Here is a 13,692-nt window from a genome sequence, read left to right on the forward strand (position 1 = left end):
TTCAACTGTAGCATACTTCTATATACGGATACAAAGAACGGGTATCTGTAAAATTCATTCGGTTCCAGAACAAAAACGAGCTCTCTTTTTACAGGCTGCTTAAAGTTAAAGAAAAGAGAAGCAAATGGAGGTAATGTTCAGAAAAGTTTGTTCAGAAAAGTCCTATTTGTTATTGACTTTTTTCATTTTTCGTAAAAGGAATATTTTAGTTAATATTTAATTTTTTTCACGGTCCGGTTTCCATCAAATCCTGCGCTCTGATTGGCTGGCGAGCGGGTCCGTATCCTACAATACAGACCCCAGTTACGGACCCCGGTTACAGACCTCTGGCGACTCACTCATTCACAATAACAACAAACATAGTAGCAATTTTTGTCAACATTTATTTTCGCATTTCTCAGGAGAATAGCATTAATTTTACATCATGGATAGTGATAACGACAGTCTTCATAGCGAAAGCGAGTTTTACTACCCTGAGGAAGAAGAAATAAAAGAAAACATTTCAGGAGAAAGCTAAAAACCTGTAACTGTTGCTAACGCTGAGCAAAAACATGGCTGAATCCTGAATGACTCAATTTTGTATAAATAGGGGACTACATAGGCGGCAAAATGTAGTTTTTTTCCTGCCATGGAAGTGCACTTGTATACCGAGGAGGAAGCCATTTGCATTACAGCCGTGAATGAGGATTCAAAATGGCGCCTCAGCTCGGTTTTCCTTTTCGGGCGCTCTCGTTTTCTGTTAGAATTTGGTAAAGAAAAAAATAAATATATTATTTAACAGCTTAAGGTCAGTCCATATGGTGAAATACCGTGACCTCGGCCTTGAATACTGACCTTGGCCCAAAGGGCCTCGCTCAGTACTTTCAAGACCTCGGTCATGGTATTTCACGATATGGACCTCCCAGCTGGTAAATAACATATATATATATTTTACGCCACCCTTTACAAATGTGTGTAAATAATTATTTTTATTAAATTAAAAAAGGTTTTTTTGTAATAAAAATTTCATTTCTTTTTTTTTTTGAAAAACATGATGGGAAAATCAAATCGTGCGCCCGATATCGTGAATCAAATCGGACGGTGAATTGAGTGGATCGTTACATGCCTAGTTGTGCGGCATCTTTTTGTTGCCGTGATAGCTTGAACAACTTAAGTTATTTTAATAGTTATTTTAAGTGAACACTGCAGAAAAGTGAAGGGTTCAGAAAATTATTGTTGGGGGAAAAAACACTTAATTGAAACACTAATCACGAAAAGCTAAATTAAACACTGCATCTGTGAACATGTGGTTCAAAAAGGAACCTGGTGCAGCTGCAAGGAGCTACATCACCAATGTTAATGCTAGCTAAAAAAAATCTTCTTAAATCATAAAAAAAAATCATGCTATTACATGTAATCATTTATTTTTTTCTATTTTCAATGTCAAATATTCTAAGCATAGACTGTATGTCAATATATATTTTTATCGTTACATTTTTATCTTTATATCATATCGTCGACTTGTTCTTGAGATTTTTTTTTTAAATTCTATTTTATGTTGTACCGTGTGCCTTTTCCTTTTCGCATGTCTCATAACTTGCTGCTGTAACAAAACAATTTCCCAGCTTCGGATCAATAAAGTAAACCTATAAATCAATAAATCAATCAATCTTTTATTTTTTAAATTTTTTAGCAAATCTATATATCCTGATACACATCATGCATCATAAAAATGCCTTGTGATATATTTTTGTCGTCCCAGCCCTGTTTTATTATTTTTTTAAAATACAAGCCAGTTCTGAAAATGGTTGGCTGGTGTCCTGGACTCGCCCTGATACTGAAGTGAGCCCTGTACAGCTCTCAGTTCTCCCTCTTGGCTGATGTGCCTTTGGGAGGGAAGGAAATGAGCAGCCAAGTAACCTGATTATCAGGCTGTACCTGAATCATCATCATACATCAGATTTATTCATAGGAACATTAATACTTTATTCAACAGCAGTGAGGTGGTAACAACGACATTTTAAACCATATAGCTTCTAAACAGTTTAATATTTTGCAATATTAATATTTTACAGTACTGCGTGCAAAAGTCTTCGGCACATCTAAAGAAATGCTGGAGACCAAAAGGCTTTAAAAAAATAATGAAATGAAATGTTTCACATTCGCTTCTTCATTTTGCACCAAAACCCAGTAGCCTTCATTATGCTTTCTTTTTTAATCTGAAAAGTGGTCTCTTGTGTAACATGCTGCTCAGATACAAACGTTTGGACTCTAAAATGTGTTTCTAATGTTTTGACTCGATAATGTTGAAAAGTCATAAAATAGAAATCTATAACAAAGTTTGCATGAAAAAAATAGGGTGCCTAAGACTTTTGCATAGTACTGTATACACACACACACTTTACTCTATCCACATTCACTGGATATGAGCAATCGTGTGCTCTGATTGACTACTCTACTACTAGGCTATCAGCTCATATACCGTGAGTAGAGAAAAACAAAATGGCGGAGCGTGTTGCTGAATGAACCGAGGACGAAATAAAAACTCTACTCGAAAACAAAACCCCAAAAATACAACAAAAAAAAAGCAACAAAATATGGAATAAAAGTATTTGATGGTAAGAATGTATTTTTTTTTCATTTTTCAAGAATGATTATTATTACAGCACTTTTCACAAATTGCTACTGTCATTTCGCCGGTTTGTTGACATTCTTCATCTTTAAGCATTAAAATTTGTTACATTTTTATACGTTTTTATTGATCGAATTTGCAAAAAGTAAAAATAAAAACGCTCTGTTTCTCAAAATACAGTGAATGTGGATAGAATAAAACAGTTATTCCACTCAAACTTGTCGTACATGGCTTATAGCCGAGTCGGTGCTATGTGCCTCGTCAGCTATCAGCTCACGTACGACTCGATTTTGTGGAATAACTATTAAATAGATTATGTTTGGATTCATGATTGCTAATTGATATGCCTTTTTTTTTAAACTGACAGCCATTTCATTGCTTAATCATGATTCAGACTTTTTCATTATTACAGGTTACTCAGTCCTTAGTCAAGCTGTATTATGATCACATGCTTGACTTTTTCCTCAGTTTGTACACAAAGAGTGAAATGTCAAATTATGTCAATACTATAAATGATACAGTACTTAACTTTTAAGATTTACAGAATAACGTGAGTACTGGATTAAAATTCAGGTAGTGAGTCTCATTACACTGTTTATACGACCACTGATAAAATCTGAAATAACGATCTTACTGGACCATATGTACATATAAACACACTGAGTTATTTGGGTGCTATATTTGGAGCACTAAACTCCACGTTAATAAGTAAACCTCGGAACAAATGCTCTCTCTGTGTGACCTTCCTCTATTTCCATTTGTGTTGTACACAAATAGTGAAAGAGGTCACTTTGGTCCTTTTGGCTACACGTTGCAGAAGGCTCATTGCCCAGCTTCACCTGTAATACCGTCATTAACCTTCACATGGAAACAGAACAGCGTGACCAGGCATAGCCAGAGAGTCAGTGAATATTTCACAACAAGGCTGACACTTGTCACGCTGAGTCGGCCTCCATTTTCACAGCAGTGTTAACATGCTCCCTTTATTCATTTACATAAAAAGCACGTGTGCGCATTATTTTACTTTCCATTGTGAAGCGAAGGCGTGAAAAAAACAAGAGAGGCGAGGCCGACATGTCACTACAGCTACAGTCATGAACAGTCAAACAGGACAAGGAATGGGGACAAAAAGAGAAAGGACAGAGGGAGGGGGGACCTTTTCACTTGACTTTAAGTGGGTAGGTCACCCATTCAGTGTGGGTTTCTTTGTGTTTAATGTGATTAGACACAGCCCACTAGGTCGCTTTGTCCTCAGCAGCTCGGCTCATAAAGGGATTTCTACTGTAATTCACACTGCCTATTAGCATACATCCTATTCTTGGGTTTCACGCGACGTCACATCCACCTCATTAGTTATTTAAAACTTTAGCTGGTGGTCTACCAAAGTTCAGTTGACAAAGCGTTTGTACGGAGAAGGTTCATTGCTTGCATGAAAAATGGCTTACGCTTGCGTTGTTTTAGGTTGTTCGAATCGATCAAACCGTGCAACTGATAAAAGTTTCTTCAGGGTTCCCTGTGAACTAATAAAACACACACAGGATTTCACAAAAGAACGTCGAAAAAGGTAGCTTTTGAACCTCTCACTGAAATCGAAGGGAGCCGAGTCGAAGCATGCTCGAGTTTGCAATGATCACTTGGTGAAAGGTTTGCATTTCCCTCTCAGCTATGGCCTTATGCCGCTTTTCCACTACAAACGCGGCTGAGTCGGGCTGAGCCGTGCCGTGCTGAGTCGAGCTGAGTGAGGCTATTGGAGTTGCATTTCGACTACAACCGTGCTGGCTGGAAGTGGGTGGACACATTGGGTGGAGTTAGTGAAAGTGGGTGGACGTCACGTGATGTCGTTAAGCAGCGCAAACAGTGACATCAGTGAGCTTTTAAGCGGTAGTCTCATGACCCGGATAGTAAACAATAAACATGGAGGACATGGAGTCGTTAGTATTGCTGGTCTTGGTGCTGTGGCTTGTTGTCACCGACAACGCCAACAGATACTGGCAAGAGCGTATAGATGAGGCGAGGCGCATAAGGCTTCAGAAATTCTCGTAATTCGTAATTATTCTCCTTCCGGGTTTACGGTGTTTACAGATCCCAGCGTGCTCGCGGGGCGTGTGTGGGCATGTGAGGACACTCCTCCTCACCAATCAGTGCACAGGGGAGTGTCTGCTCACGCCCCCAGCCTCACTCGGCTCGGTTTGGCCCACGCTTCAGCCCCACTCCAAAACGGTGCAAGTTTTAGGGGCTAAGCAGGGCTGAAGCGAGCTGAGTCGTGCTGCTTTTTGGTAGTCGAAACGCGAGCCATGTCGGGCTGAAGTGAGCTGAAGCGAGCTGAAAAAGGGTAGTGGAAAAGGGCCATTAGTGTTTTCCAAGTACTTTTCTTGCTATGTGTCGTTATTTTACGGCACTTTTTTAGTCACAACGCGCTAAAGTCCCCAACTGTTTCTTTGTTTACTCCTCACAAAGTCCGTATGCATGAAGGTCGCGACAAAATTCTTACCCAGCCGTACAGTTACAAGGCGCCGTGATCACTTCTTCTCCGTCTTGTTTAACTAAGATCCAGGTCTTTAAAAGGGTTTCTGATGATCTTTGCGAATGATTTACCTCAGAGATAAGAGCCAACACAAGTGAGAATCAAGCCAACTGTTGTTTGTTTACACTTCAACTTGCAGCGCTTCGTTGTAAAGATGCGAACGAAAAGCTTAAAAAAAACACTTACACGGGCAAAAACAATACAGGATTCATTTGGCAGCGACTTGATAGCGAGGTCCTTTACCCAGCCACATACAAAAAAGTTGCAAGCCTCCGTACTCTTCCACACTTTCATCTGTTTTGCGGTGTAGAAGGACGTCTGCAACACCAGATAGTTCGAGATGTCGGGGAACTCGACTGAAGGGTAGTTTTCGAGATCGTATGACAAATCCTTCTTTCCCAGACTGTAGGGGTCGATTCCATTGCACATAGCAATCTTCTGAATATATCTAAAGCGAGCAGTGGCTTCTAGATTACGAGTATACTCTGATACGTTATTGCTAGTTGTTTGCACTACGGCAGCCGTTTTGGTTTGCTTGACCACCACCAGTTTTACCAGAAGTGAAACTGTTAAGAAAAATCACGTGACTGAAACCCAAGAATACAACTACACACCTCATTCACTGAGTTATTGTGTTATTTATGTATAGTATATTGTTGTAAGTAGTACAGTCTGTATTATTGCTATTCATTACAATGCATTATTGTATGTACATGCTATGAAATAGCTTCCTGAAAGAGTCAGGGGCAAGTCCAGGAAAATGGGTGGGGGGGTGGGGGTGGGGGGTCAACCCAGTAAAGCTGGGGGTCTGGGGGCTTCAAGATTACGAGCATACTCTGAAAAGTTATCACTAGTTGTTTGCACTACGGCAGCTGTTTTGGTTTGCTTGACCACCAGCAGTTTACCAGAAGTGAAATCGCTAAGAAAAGTCACGTGACTGAAACCCAAGAACACTCTCACACACATACACTAGTCCCACTAAAAAAGTTAGAACATGGCCCATCTGAGTGTCCCACCAATTTGACTGGTGAATAAACTGTGTATGGGGTTTCTCTGTATAAAGTTTTCTTTTTACTACATACATCTGAAACGTGTCCAATTCTGCAAATGTTTCGACACATAACTGTCTAGACGACGCTACTAATGTGAATATGAAGGGTGAGTGAGGAAACAAAAAGTGGAAATTTTAATACATTAGCACTCGTGTTGCAAAACGTACCACCAGTCCAACACTACAGTGTAGCAATGTTTCAATATCCTAACTGTCAGTAATTTCACATCTTTCTTTACACAGTTCATGGTTAAAGCACTATGTAACTCGAATGGTAGCACCACACTGTAAACCCGAATAAGTTGAGTTTACTTAAAAAAATTGAGGAAAGTGGTTGCCTTAAAAAAAATAAGTAATTATTAATGATTGAATTGAGTACCTTAAACTTACAATCTTCTGGTAAGTTTAAGGTACTCAATTCAATCATTAATAATTACTTATTTTTTTTAAGGCAACCACTTTCCTCAATTTTTTTAAGTAAACTCAACTTATTCGGGTTTACAGTGCATTAGACAATCATAGTGCTATCAATTCTTTCTGTGTCTTGGTTGGGAGACTGGAAATGCTACAAGTTTAACCCTGACCAATCATCGTTCACGTCTTTGCGTGTTGTTGGGGAGGAGGGTCAAGGAATTGTCAATCATGGCTATCAGGGAACATGTTTTAGGAGTTGTCTAACTAACCTGTGTGAAGTTGGCACGCCACATGATGAGCGTGAATAAAAGTATTCTGATTCGTTTGTGTATGCAAAAACTAAAAATTTGTGCTCATGCAGGTTTATGGAAATTAACCATTAAATGTTTTAATCACATGATGTCACTCAGCACCAACTAAATGAGTCCAAAATAGTCTTATTCATTTGTGTATGCCAAACACATATATGTGCTTCATTATTTCTTAAGTTTTTAAACATTGTTTTAATAAGAATGTATTTAGACGTTAATTTATTTTTTTTTAATAAACGTACCCGCCTTGAGACCTGATAAACTGGATCGTAATCTGAATCCATGTTCTTGTGGGGACTCAGAATTGGGTGGTGGTCATCTTCACTGTTCAGATTTTAATCAAGAAGATAGACGGCTGAAATTTCCCTTCCAATATCCTCTTAAAGTCAATCTTTGACAGGTAAAACCGTGCTCCAGACCAGCACATTCTTGTACGTTTGTGTTAAACAATGAAATTAGTTTAGCCATATCTAAAACACATCTGTTTAAAATGATACTTGTCTTACAGGTGAGGTTTTTCAGTAACATTATAATGTATACAGTTTGTTGTGGTCTCAACTCTTACATATGGTAACTACAGAACTACGAGTGTGTAGTTTATTGTTCAAATTTGCTTTATGGAAAAAGTAATCCATGCAATACAACAACAACAACAACAATAATAATAATAATAATAATAGGTTTAACTTATATAGCGCCTTTTCAGGGCTCTACAGTGCGCACATTTCACTCGCATTTGCAAGCAAATTTTTCGGCATGCGAACGACGAAAAAAAAACACGCGCATTCATGCGAGGGCTTCTTGCGGCCGACAATTTAGGAAAGCACTGAGCACAGACGCGACGAGTTTAACATTCTAAAATGTATCAAACATTAAACTGCAAAGTATGTAAATCCAGCACTGGATAGCCTACCTAATATAGTGTAACAAGTAACGGCCTGTATTGTTGTAAGTGTGTGTGTTCAGTGTTGTGTACATGCGTGCGTGTGTGTGTGTGTTCTGCCTGCGCCTTGCTCCCTGTCTGTAGTTGCGTGCATTGCCTCTGTCTTGCACTGCGGTGGTTCCCACGGTAGCTGGGGGGGTGAAAAAGTTAAATTTTTTTTGCCGTTCTGCCATGCTAGTGCGTTTTACCGGGACATGAGATTTCAGCATTTTTATTCTTCTCGGTCTAATCTTATCTGTGAATGACACAGTTTTGTTAACATATGTTGCCGCCGTATACCTCTTCTTCCATTCAAAAGGCTGAAAACGGATGAGTTCCCCTGCAAGTGACATAATGTGAAAAAGGCTAATTGTTCAAGGTGGTTATGGCCTGTGGGAAAAAACTGTTTTTGAGTCTGTTGGTCCTTGCTTTGATGCACCTGTAACGCCTGCCTGAGGGCAGCAAGTCAAATAACTCACAGCCAGGGTGGGAGCTGTCCTTGATGATGTTGTTAGCTCTGCTGAGCTCTGCTCTCTGTTTAGCTACTGTCTGTTCATTCATTCAGTTGTTCGTTATTCATTTGTTTGTTCATTCATTCATTCGTTCATTCATTCATTCTCGATTGAATTTTGCGTTTTATGTGTTGGTGTGTCTAAGGTTTGCGCTGCAGTAAACCTTTAAAATGAAAACCTACTTGTGCTTGTGCCCCCATTTTTTTCCCTATGCTCCTAAAATTTTTTACTTAGGAGCACATGTGCTCCTGAAAAAAAAAGTTAGTGTAGAGCCCTGGCGCCTTTTACAGACCCAAGGTTGCTTTACAGGAAAGAAAACAATTTTTTGCTAGACTGAACAAAGGATGAGGAAGAGAGGTAAGTATTCATGGAAAAGAAAAGTATCTAAACCAAATTTGAAGTTTGAGAAAGAAGAGCAAAGCTTGGGGGCCATGGCACTGAAGGACCTGCCTCCCAAAGTGGATAGTCTGGTGCATGGGATAATAAGTAAGTTGGATTACATTAATAGAATTTCACAGACACTCTTATCCAGAGCAACATACAACAAACCCAGAGCAGCAGTGTCTTGCTCAAGGACACTACAGACATTCTTGCTGGTGCAGGGAATCAACCCAGCAACCTTTTGGTCCCAAAGCTGCTTCTCTAACCTTTAGGCCATGGCTTCCATTTAGTTGCAAGAAGAGGACCCAAGAGAACGAGAGTACCTGCTACATACTGAGGACCGAAATGCATTTTTTACCAACAGACCGAGGACATTTTTGGGAAGTGAGGACATTTTGGCTGGTCCTCACTTTTTTCAAAGGGCTGTTTGAGGGTTAAGACTCAGTTTTAGGGTTCAGGTTTGAATGAGGTTTAGGTTAGGGTAAAGGTTGGGGTTCGACATTGAGTTGTGATGGTTTAGGTCAGGGTAAGGAAATAGGTTTTGTATTATATCCATGAGTCCCTACAAAGATAGAAGTAAAAGAATGTGTCAAGTCAAGATAAGACAAGTTTATCTGTATAGCGCGTTTAACAACAATGTTGCAAAGCAGCTTTACAGAAAATGAAAGGCTTTAAACATGAGCTAATTTTATGCCTAATAAACGTATCCTTGATGAGAAAGCCTGTGGTGACGGTGGCAAAGGAAAACTCCCTGAGAAGTCATGAGGAAGCAACTTTGAGAGGAATCAGATGCAAAACGGAACCCAGCATCATTTGGGTGATAACAGATAGTGTGATCACCCTTACTTAAACCTCGTTCTAACCTGAACCCTAATACTAAGTCTTAACCCTTTGAAACAAGCAGCCCTTTGGGAAAAAAAACAAAAAACAAACAAAAAAAAACCCCGAGGACCAGCCAAAATGTCCTCGGTCTGTTGGTAAAAAGCGTAGTCTGGTCCTCAGTATGTAGCAGGTACTCTCATTCTCTTGGGTCATCTTCATGCAACTAAAAGGAAGCCTACAGGTTAGAGAAGCACCTTTGGGACCAAAAGGTTGCCGGGTTGATTCCCTGCACCAGCAAAAATGGCTGTAGTGTCCTTGAGCAAGGAACCTAACCCCTAACTGCTCCCCAGGCTGCTCTGGATAAGACCGTCTGCGAAGTGTGTGAGAAAGAGAGAGAGCGAAAGAGAGAGAGACATTTCCTTCACTGAGACGCCATCTGTGTTTCTTGTCGTCTTTTCTTGTCCGCTCACGTGTAAAAGCACGCGCCCGCGCCCGAATGACATAAAGAAAGGTGTGTAAGAAGGTTATAAAGTGGATCTTTAAGTGACCAGTTGCATTATGGTTTATTATGGTTGGTTTGTTGCATCTGTGCTTAATAAACACAATCTGGTTGGTCCCGTGTGTCAAGTTACTGTAAGTGCCACGTGTGTAAACTGTCCCCCCCCCCACACACACACACTCACTCACACAAAATTTCAACTTACTTCATGGTCGGTGTGTTTTCTCAACAGCTGCACACGTGTTTTGATCAAATCCCTTCGTCTTCAAATCAACTGTGAGGGGAAAAAAAATAACGAAGCTCTAAATAATAACAGTGTAATAACAAATTAAATGCTGTTTTCCAGATGTTAATTTCGACAAGTCAGTTTATACTAAGTATCTAAAACAGACTATGTTTCAGAGTTTCTCTCTTTGCTCTAGTAAACTACTGAAAAATGCCGGAGAAGTTGTGCTGGTTGATGATATTTAAGTCCCTCTTCTTGTCCCTCCCTGCTGCCTAAATGGCCGCTCATATAGCTCTCTCACTCTCTCTCTCTCCACTCCATGAATGGAGAGATTATAGTAAGCGCACAAAGCCGAATGAATCTTTTCTAAGATTCAAAAAAGAGTCAAAAGGCAATTTGATTCACTCGGAAAATGACTCACAATTACCAAACAAAGCGTAGAGTAGAGTAGAGTAGAGTAGAGTAGAGTAGAGTAGAGTAGAGTAACTTTATTGATCCCTAGAGGGAAATTAAAGTGTCAAGTAGCTTATACAAAAATACAAAAAAAAAAAATATTAAGATACAGAGAGGGAAGAAATTACACTAGATCAACATTACACTAAATTACACTAAATCAACACTAAATTACTCTAATTCAACAAAGAGCAAAAACTTCTAGTATGGTGCAAAGAGAGATATTAAAGTAAAACATTAAGTGAACAAATAACAAGTAAACAAATAGCAAGTGTCAGCCATGATAGAGGGGATGCTTCTCAATTGTAACAGTAAAAAGTCCAGTGAAGAAAGTATTGCACAGTCAAAAAACCCACCCACACACATCACACACACACACACACACACACACACACACACACACACACACACACACACACACACACAGGGATTACAGTGAACAAGAACAGACTTATCAGTTTTCACAGTGAGAAATCCAGTGAGTTGTTGGATTCTCGACTCTGATTGGTCAGATCATGTTGACTGTACTACAACAGCTATTTCTTTAGCACCAACTCTACATAATCTAACTTTTCCTAGACAGGTTTATCACAGGGGCGGCACGGTGGTGTAGTGGTTACACTCTAAAAAATAAAGGTGCTTCAGTGGTTCTTCAAATCTCTGGATGGTTCCATGGAGAGTCAAAACTCTGTAATGAACCACTGCATTATGCGAAAGGTTCTTCACATTGGAAATGGTTCTTCAGAGCCTGGCATTCTCTTACCATTTGCTGGTCAATGCACATAGGCTATGTTTACACAAATCTGTCTTCACTGCTCAAACAAATGGTTTAAATGGTTCTTTAAAGAACTGTTGCATGAACGGTTCTTTGAAGCCCTGAAAAAGGTTCTTCTATGGCATCGCCCTGAAGAACCGGTACTGGCCCCATTATTCTTTAGAGTGTAGCGCTGTTGCCTCACAGCAAGAAGGTCCGGGTTCGAGTTCACATGTTCTCCCCGTGTCCGCGTGGGTTTCCTCCAGGTGCTCCAGTTTCCCCCACAGTCCAAAGACATGCAGGTTAGGTTAACTGGTGACTCTAAATTGACCGTAGGTGTGAATGTGAGTGTGAATGGTTGTCTGTGTCTATGTGTCAGCCCTGTGATGATCCGGCGACTTGTCCAGGGTGTACACCACCTTTCGCCCGTAGTCAGCTGGGATAGGCTCCAGCTTGCCTGCAACCCTGTAGAACAGGATAGAGCGGCTAGAGATAATGAGATGAGATGAGATGAGAATGAGGTTTATGACATGGGGAATTTCAATGTGCTTTAACCCTTGTGTTTGTAGGTCTAGTGCAGCCTTTCTCAACCGGCTTCATTAGGGGTGCCGTCAAAAAAATTATATATTCTAACATTGAAATAACTTGTCCAGGGTGTACCCCGCCTTTCGCCCATAGTCAGCTGGGATAGGCTCCAGCTTGCCTGCAACCCTGTAGAACAGGATAAAGTGGCTAGAGATAATGAGATGAGATTAATTAAAATTCCAAAAAATGATAGTTACACTAATGCCGCCTCATGCATCATCAACATTTGTTTCACGGCCCCCTTTCCCATGTCACAATGTCACTGCCGGGGTCAGCGTATGGTCAGCGTGACTGCGTATATTTTATATGGGGGTGCCTTGAGAATTTGCATACTTCTGAAGGGTGCCATGACTGAAAAAAGGTTGAGAAACACTGGTCTAGTGGACCTGCTGCATTTTGGTGCTTTAAATTCAACACAGATGTTTACTTCACTCCAATTAGAAGAAGAAGAAACCTTTATTTGTCACATGCACACTTCAAGTACAGTGAAATTCATCCTCCGCATTTAACCCATATGAAGGAGTGAACATAGTTGCACACACCCAGAGCAGTGGGCAGCCACACCAGAGTGCCCGGGGAGCAGTCAGGGGTTAGGTACCTTGCTCAAGGGCACTTCAGCCCAAGGCCGCCCCACATTAACCTAACTGCATGTCTTTGGACTGTGGGGGAAACCAGAGCACCCAGAGGAAGCCCACGTGGACAACATGCAAACTCCACACAGAAAGGCCCTCGCCGGCCACTGGGCTCGAACCCAGGACCTTCTTGCTATGAGGCGACCATGCTAACCACTACACCACCGTGCCGCCCAAGCAACAAGCAACATAAACAGCATATATGGTTAATATTTGCCTTTGTTACCTTTGTTAGATTACATTTATTTATTTATTTATTTATTTATTTATTCATTTTTAAAAAAGTGCTACGCCGCAAGCGGCCTCGACGGGCCCTCGCGCCAGCGGCCAAGGGGGGCGGGGGCATGCGTCCCCGCGAAATACCTTCCACAGCTTCTTTGGCAAGAGACATTACTCCCACAATGGTGACAAAGCACAGAATTGGACACAGAGTACACGGTGCGCTGAGATGTTGTCATGGACAGAACATTTTATGCCATGGCCTCCCAACCAAATTAATGTATTTACCTCATCAGTCACCAAGCTATAGCTACATAGGATTGTCTTCTGTTAGACATCTATTAGTCTGTATGTAACGCTACAACACTTGCTCCCGACTGCCTACCCATTCCCCACAAGTCATGTGTGTTTAAGGCAACCAAAACAACATACTCCTGGTGCCTCATGATTGTAAACACCTCTCCTGCAACTGCTACAGTGCAATGAGCGCCCCCAGTGGTCCACAAGTCATGTGTGTTTAAGGCAACCAAAACAACATACTCCTGGTGCCTCATGATTGTAAACCCCTCTCCTGCAACTGCTACAGCGCAATGAGCGCCCCCAGTGGTGAAAGTTCACCAAATTTGGTATACATGTCAAGGGACCTATGAAGAGTTGTTTTGTAAAGTTTGATCAAGTTTGACCAATCAGAAGCCGAGATATAAATTCTTGCCTGAAAACAGCGCCCCCAGTGGCAAAAGTTCACAAAATTTGGCACATATGTCAGCTGACCTGTT

General features: G+C 40.8%; 1 protein-coding gene across 1 annotated transcript in view; it reads right to left on the reverse strand.

The window, feature by feature from the left end:
- Positions 1-10,608, reverse strand: part of slc43a1a (solute carrier family 43 member 1a) — a 61,571-nt gene extending 50,963 nt beyond the window's left edge. The window contains exon 1 of the mRNA XM_060927318.1: positions 10,253-10,608. Within this exon, the coding sequence (XP_060783301.1) occupies positions 10,253-10,257 (5 nt within the window). The 5' untranslated portion in view covers positions 10,258-10,608. The remainder of the gene's footprint in view (positions 1-10,252) is intronic.
- Between the last annotated feature and the right edge of the window lie 3,084 nt (positions 10,609-13,692).

The sequence above is a fragment of the Neoarius graeffei genome, chromosome 8, assembly GCF_027579695.1.
Source record: "Neoarius graeffei isolate fNeoGra1 chromosome 8, fNeoGra1.pri, whole genome shotgun sequence".
NCBI lineage: Eukaryota > Metazoa > Chordata > Actinopteri > Siluriformes > Ariidae > Neoarius > Neoarius graeffei.